This window comes from Xiphophorus couchianus, chromosome 11 (assembly GCF_001444195.1).
Source record: "Xiphophorus couchianus chromosome 11, X_couchianus-1.0, whole genome shotgun sequence".
NCBI classification, from domain to species: Eukaryota; Metazoa; Chordata; class Actinopteri; order Cyprinodontiformes; family Poeciliidae; genus Xiphophorus; species Xiphophorus couchianus.
This window is the reverse complement of record NC_040238.1, coordinates 29,956,981-29,964,855: the sequence shown is the minus strand read 5'-3', so window position 1 is coordinate 29,964,855 and position 7,875 is coordinate 29,956,981. Positions and strand designations below refer to the sequence as shown.

Here is a 7,875-nt window from a genome sequence, read left to right as displayed (position 1 = left end):
GAGATAAGATGCTCTTCCTCTTGGCCAAAGATTTTATTTCTACTTTATTCTAGAACTAAATACTTTAATTTTATTCAGCAACCTGACTCAGCTTCAGCAGCTTTTTAAGGAAGCACAGAGAAAAGCTGCAATGTACCAGTCATATTGACACAAAGAGTCAGAGATGTGATTCCACCTTTATTTTTTTAGGAAATTGACAGAATTTTGTAAAAATATGCTTTATAAGACTTATTTTTGCTAATTTTTGCTGTTCCAAGCCATTAAAGTGAATAACATCTAAGGGGGAATGATAAAGTGATCAAACATTTGCCAACAAACTGGGTGAAGAATACAAATAAATATGATTCTCACATTAATGAGACCTGTTGATGTTGTCTGTTTGCCTTTTCTGACTGACCTTGTAGTAAATGATTTATGAAGAGAGGTGAAAGGGGAGCGGAGGAGGAGCATTTCCTCTAGTTCTCTATTTTTCAGTCATTGGGAACATTTTTCATTGCTTTACTTCTTTTTAGTTTCCTTTTCCAAAGCTGAAGAAAGACAGAAAAGCTGAGCATCAGTCATCTGTGAAATATCCCAGTGACAACTCTTGTTTTTTATTCACCTATGGAGTCATACATGTTGGATTGTTTATTATGTTTGCTCCCTTGCTCCTTGTTTTTCCTGCTGAGTTTGGGTCTCCGCTGGCCGGGGTTATGCAGTTGGATAAATGCGGCTGTCAGGGCTGCAGGCTGGAAGCTGTGGGTCACAATCTGTCTGATCCTGGAGCTGAAGCCACCAGAGACGTTATCAGGTCAGACCTCATTTGGACCCAGGCTCATCTGTAAACCCTCAGCACTGGCCAGGTATCTGCTGCAGCACTGCGGCTCGCTCACAAAGGCAAAACTGGCCGACTGGCCCTGGGGAGACCCCCACCTGCAGACGGTCTCCAGCCAAATGTATGGAGAACATGCAGACAGCATCCAGTTCACCAGAGAGCACCTCCTGCTGAAGGATGGGGGAGTCGTGGCGCTGGACTGGGTGACAGCGAAAAGGAGGTGGGAGGTGAAGAAGGAGCAGCAGTCAGGGAGGAAGGCCATCGGGTGTTTCACCTCGACACCCCCTGTTCTCCTCCTCATCCCTCAGTCCTGGGGAGGGACGACCCCCCACCTGCAGCGGCTCTGCCAGCAGGCCGCGCGGCAGGGCTTCTCTGTGGTCGTGTTTCACCATCGGGGCACAGCCCGGTCGCCCCTCACCACAGCAAGAATCTGTGAGTTTGGAGACCCGGCGGATCTGGAGCAGGTACGCTTTAAACCGCTGGTTTTTCAAAGTGGGGCCGCCAGGGGGCGCTGTACTGGGGGCTTCAGCAAGTTAAAGGGAAGATGAGAAAAAAAAAATGCATAACAGAAAACAAATTTCTGTCTCATAAATATTTCCATCTTACATTTTTCATCATTTTGTTTTTCAATCATTTTTAAAATAAAACATGAGTTGAATTAATTTATTTTCTGATTGGCTGCCTGTTAAATTCATAAAGCTACTTAGCTCCTCAAAACTAGCAAACAGGAAGTTGAAAAGTTTCTGACAAGACCAAAGCAACCTAAAGCTATGGAGGACACATCTGAAAAAAAAACAAAAAAAAAACATAAGAACTGTGGTAGTAAAATAAAATTTGATGTGATTAATATATCACATCATTTATCAAAAGAGGGAATTGTAATGAGAAATTGTATTATCTGATAAAATCTTTCGCCACAGAACTGAAGGCCAACAAAAATCAGAAGATATGAGGCAGCATTTGTGCTAATTGAATGTAATAATTATTAAATAGTGAATAAAAACATTATAAAAATGTATGTTTCTTACATATTTTGTATCTATGGGTTTAGAAAAGAGGTCAGAGGTTAATCCTCTTCTGGTGGCATGGAAAAGTTTGGGAAACTGCTTTAAAAGAGGATCAGCTGATTCAGCCTACATCAATTCAGTCTACTTGCAGTTTCTGTTTACATCTGAATCATATTTCTCTCTTATTTTTAAATTTTTTATAATGCATGGGGAGGGCAAAATGTTTGAGAAATCTACTTCTTCATTTACTACATTATTAGACGCACTAATATCTTCTCTGTTACAAAGTCAATATCTAGTTCAGTTGTCTCCAACTGCAGTCTTTGAAAACAGTTAGATGAAAACAACTTGTTCCAACACTGTAGTGGTGATTGTTTGTCAAACCAAACATCCAATAAAAGTTCCATCAGCCACTATAAGGCACTGGGGTCAAGATTCTTTACGCAGGCAAAAGAAGTTTAATGTCCAAACTTGTTGATTATCTTGGTTGCTTTTATTTTCCTTTTCAGCAAAAATTTACAACGTTCAAACTTTCCTTTGTTCTCCTGTCTACTTTTGTTGCTCTGGTAAAAACCATAGGCCCCAAACCCAAATGCCTGCTGGTCCTTTACCAGGCCCCTAACACTGATAGAAAGTGGATTGATCCACCTTACTTCCTGTCTTAGAAAACAAATAAATAAGAACAAATAATAAAACAAAAGATAAATAGAATCAACAATTATTAACCTGCAAATAAACTCTGTAAATAATACAAAAACTAGAAATTTAAGAATAAACTAACTAAATTTAAATGGATAAAGAAATAAAGAATAAATAGCTCCAACAAACACAAATGAAATGCCTCCTCTACATGCCAACAAGTTCTGCAGAGGCCTGATAATGAGTCAATTATCTGAATCAGGTGTGTTGGAAACAACGATGCTCATAATGAAAATAAACTGTTTCTCTGCAGCCAAACAGGATAAGTTAGAGAAAACAATAAAGATTTAATCAGTCTGCATTCTAATGAATCAATGTTCAGTGTGGTATAATTACCAGTAAATTAGAGGTTAATTTACTGCTTGTTCAGGTTTAACTTTTTTTTTTTTTTGGTTTTATTACAAAAGTTACCTTTGTGGTTGAGTTTTTAAATGTGCAGAGTCCACTTTCATATATTTTGTCATGAGTTCAGACATATTTTTCCATCATATTTTTACAGCTTACGGTAGCAATTCCGTGTGTTTTCAGGCGGTTGTGTATGTCCGCAGTCGGCACCCGTCCTCCGTGTTGGTTGCGGTGAGTGAAGGATCGGGCTCCGCCGTCCTGCTGTCCTATTTGGGCGAGCGAGGTTCAAGCACCTGCCTAACAGCAGCTGCAGCCATCTCACCTGTGTTGCTGGGGCAACTGTGGTTTGAAAGCGCCATGCCGCCTATTTACCGCTGGGGGGTGCTATTTCACAGAAAAATGCAGCTGAGCAGGTGAGAATTTTATACACAAATCCAGAGGCGGCTAGTGTAGCCAAAAATTGTTCTCAAGTAAGAGTAAACAAGTGTTTGGTAAAAAGTCTACTCAAGTACTGAGTAACTGATCAAAACATCAGTAATTTAATATTTAAATCTTTAAAATTGTATTTTAAAAATCTATATTAAAACAATTTGCAGCAAAATCAGGCAAAAGGAGCATCGTTACAAATCAGTTCCTTTCAATATAAAAATTATAGAACTTTTTTTTTTTTTAAAAAACCTACAGGTGTGTGTCTGTTTTTGGTTAAAACAAGGTTGTTCTTCATTCAGTGAACTCACAACAATATCCAGAAAGTTGACTGAAGTAAGAGTAGCAATACATCACAATAAAATTACCAGTAACAGTAGAAAGCACAGCATAGCAAAATAATCCTAAAATTACAGTTTTTTCCAAAACGTCACCCAACTCTGCACAAACTCCAGATTTTAGTTTTGCTATATTTGCTAAAATCTTTGCTTTTCTTCCATGCTCTCAATAGATATGTCAGTTCGCTCCGAGGAATCCTGGATGTGGATCGTGCCCTCCGATCCTCCAGCCTCAGAGATTTTGAAGAAGCTCTTTTCTGCTCTCCCAGTGAGAAAAATTCTCCATCCACAGAGAGAAACCCTGCATCTCCCTCAGCAGCGGCCTGGGCTCTGGGTGAAAGAGCTTACCCAGCAGCGGACTGGGAGAGCTACTGGGGGAGGAATGAACCTCTGAGAGATGCAGATGAGGTGGCGGTCCCAGTGCTCTGCATCTGCAGCTCTGATGATCCTCTCCTCCCTCCAGCCTCCACGCTCCCCGTTTCCCTTTTCCAGAGCAACCCTTACTTCCTGCTGGCGCTAACAGACAGAGGAGGGCACTGCGGTTTCGCCCTGGACGCCAACCGGCAGACGGGTGAAAGGAGGACAAAGAGTGAGGATGAGGATGAAGGTATCTGGAGTCATATCGCAGTGCTGGAGTTCCTAAGAGTGGCGTCTGACTTCCTGAAAGAGGCAGAAAGGGATTGGAAAAGCTGGAGAGGCCAACAGGAAGTAAACAGCGTCAAAGGACAGAAGAGCAAGATGAACGCTGCAGCGATGCCTCGTCGGAGGAGAGGCGCCATGATGAAGAGATCCAGAGCCCAGCCAGCAGGGCAGAGCAGTGTGGACGATGTGGACGGAGAGAGCTTCACCTGGAAGAGGTCTTTCACTCGATAAGACATTTTCAGATATTTTATACGTTAGGTTTTCAAAACTAGAAAAATAAATTCTTATCCAAAAAGGTCAGTCCAGGGTCATGTTTGTTGAGTTTCTCCACCTCCTGTGTTGAAGACCAATATTTAGAACCTGAAGGGACAAACTGCTCAGTGGTGCTTCTCAGGTCTGGAGATTTTTTGTTTCAGAACGGCATCTCAACGCTTCGCAGTTTCACGGTGGTGATGCCGGCAGGATTTAGTCTGTCAAAGTGTTTCTGAAAGACAAACTACATGTCACAATATGGCTTCACTCTATTTGTATCACACTGCAAAAGCACCAAATCTCATCAAGTATTTCAGTACAGTTTAAATAAAACAAAAGTAGCTTAAAAGTAACTAAAGGCATTAGTTACACTAGCAGATAACATGTCTTATTGTATGTGAAATACTTTTCAAGGAAAATACTTCTTTTTTATCAATATTAAGGAATTATTGACTCAAAACAAACTTTGCTACCTTCAGAAAATATACTTGTATGTTAGTTTTATCTTATTTCAAATGTACTAACATATTTGCACTAGAAACTAGAGCATAAAAACATGGGGAAATTTTGTTTTTGCAGTGAAGTCAGTATTAATTACCCCCCATGGATTAATGTTTAAATACAACTTTACATTTATTATTAGTTTATGAGACTGAAAATTTTCATGAAATACAATTGTACATACCCAGGTGAAAAACATGTAAAGTCACTGGCAGTGAAAGAAAGTGCTAAAATGTTTGACACCAAATTTTGTCCTCTTGCTCGAGTTTCAATCAGGATCAAGAAATATAATTTTTATGCCAATATATTAAAAACTATAGTGAGAAAAATAAATATAAGCATGTCATAATATACAAATTCTGACATTTAAACTGAAGTTTTTGTAAAATGATGCCAACATACACACTATGCAACAGAGAAATATTAAAATTACTTTATTACAGATGATTCTTTATCCAGTAGCCCTCTTCCAACAAAAAATAGTAATTACAAACAAAATATTACATTTATCCCCTAAACTTTGCATCTGAATTACTTTTATACATTTTAAATCACTTATTTTTCATCTGAATGAATATCTATTCTCTTCTGCTATGCAACATTCAGCTTTTTTTATTTGTAATTTTTTTTTTTGCACAAATTATACACTTTAATACAGATCTGTGGACAAGGGAGAATAAAACAGCACGATTCACCAAATATGACAGGAAGAATAAAAGGAATACTGATGTACAGACTGTACAGAGAAGTGACCCGGCCTTCCACCGACTCTCCGCCAACAGCAGCTGCCCCCCGCCCCCGCTTCGGGAGGAGGAAGGGGGTCGGGGTGTCACAGTAGACTCAAAAAACTGGTCAGCTACTTGTGCAATCAGTGCAACTGATCCAGTTCGGAGTGACCAACGTCTAAAGCTAGACTCTGCACCCACTGCCTTGCAAAAAAAACAACAAACAAACAAAAAAAAAATTTATAGTAAATACATCTAAACCTCTGCAGGTTGTTTGGCTCTCTGCAGACAGTTTAAGGAAAATAAAACACAAAAGAGATGAAGAGAAGGGGAATAAAGAAAAGCACTCATTTAGTTTCTAAACTGAGAAACTAGCATGTTTTGACAAAATGGGGGGCCTAATTTTTGTTGCTTATTTCTAGATGGAAGTGTAAATGCAAGTCTCAAAGATTTAAGCCTGAGTAATGTCAGAGGATCCCACATGACCTAAAGTTTCCAAAAACTAAATGGACTTCAGAGCCTTGTGCATGACTTTGGAAACTACCTCAGGGTGTAGAGTGCATTAAGTTTTGTGGCATTTAAATGGTTTTAGAGTCTAACGCTGTCAGTGTACAGTCTGAGCTAAAGGAGAAAAATATTTTAATTATGTGCAAAAAATCCTCCTCATACACTTTTGAACAAATTGTTGCCGCTTCAACAAGGCAATTTGACCTAAAGCTGTGTTTTCGTTCACAGCCAAAAAAAAAAAAGTGTAACAGCTGCAAATGGGGCAGGTGAAAACTCAGCAAACACCTTTTTTTTTTTTTAAAACTACAGCAACTCTAATGCCACAGCATTGTGCCCTCACCGCAGGTTCATCTCGCTTCGATTTGTCATCTAGATTTTCAGGCTGTACAATATTCACATGTTGACTGTACATTCCATCTGTAGTTTCACAATAAGACTTGGATCTTTTCTAAAATTCTCTCTTTTATAGATTTATATAAACACCAGCACATATCCTGGTCCGTCGTTTCTTCCTCTGAGGGACGAATTTTCCCTGCAGATCAGCGAGCGGCCCCCGGGTTTAGGGCCCTCGAGAGACACAGGAGGGAAGGAGGCGAAGGTGGAAGGACGCAGGGAGATCGGTGGTCAGATCGGAGGGTGAGAGAGCGGGGTGTCACACCGGGGGAGGGGCTCTGCAGGGGCACAGCAGCGGAGATCCCAGCATCACCCCTCATGGATCCGCAAAAACATTCAGCAGTCACCAACCGACAGGCAAGATGGTCGTTTGTTTTATCTCTGAGGCCTTTTTTAAAAACTTTAAATCAGCATTTACATCTCCTTTATCAATGAATGTGTGCCGTTTTCCCATCAAGGATTACAACCTTTACACTTTCTCTGTACATGCATCTATGTGTGTTTGTGTGAAATCAGATGTAACATTTTGAGTTGGCCATGGCCAAAGTGCGACTCGCTATGACTGCACCCCGCCAAACAGGCCGACAGGCTTTTACTGCATCGTTCAGGAAATTGTGGAGTTACTGCTAACAGGTGAAGAGCGATCACCGGCTTTTATTCAAGTTGTGGTTACCTACTGCTGAAACGCCATCCCCGTCATGAGGGACGGTGGGCTAACTACAGCGTCCGCCAGAGCGAGACTGGGTGGGTGGAGGTCCGTGGAAACCCAGGAGCTGAACCAATCATCGCTGCTACTACTTGGCTGTGTGGCTTAAACTGGCTGAAACTCTCTGGCACTCAACAACAAATACAATCCAGAGCTGGCATGGGCAGTTGTGACCTGAACTACTCCTACAATTGGTATGCTAGGAGTCTGACCCAAACTCCTTAAATAACTAGAAATTCATAGACAAACGAGTTAAACTTGACTGGTCAAACATCAGAAATCCAACCTTATTCAATCATTGACTGCAGGACAACTAAAGGCTACACGTTCATGCTAACAACATCATGTGGTATGGAAGTCGTAACAAAAACACACTGAAAAGGTGCATTTTTGGTATTAGTGAGGAGTTCTGAAGTAAACCAAAACTGTTAGAAGCAAAACAGAGACTAATTATCAGACTCATTAGAGACAACATTATTTTGTATTTTTGCTCTTTTGGTTGTTTTTTTTACCCAACTTT

At 40.4% G+C, this 7,875-nt stretch overlaps 1 protein-coding gene across 1 annotated transcript; it reads left to right on the top strand.

The window, feature by feature from the left end:
* The first annotated feature begins 258 nt into the window (after nucleotides 1-258).
* On the top strand, nucleotides 259-7,628 carry LOC114152836 (protein ABHD15). Its single transcript, XM_028030907.1, has 3 exons — nucleotides 259-1,278; nucleotides 3,049-3,278; nucleotides 3,803-7,628. Exons 1-3 carry the CDS (start codon nucleotides 604-606, stop codon nucleotides 4,500-4,502), a joined length of 1,605 nt encoding a protein of 534 aa, XP_027886708.1. The 5' UTR covers nucleotides 259-603; the 3' UTR covers nucleotides 4,503-7,628.
* Nucleotides 7,629-7,875: the final 247 nt, after the last annotated feature.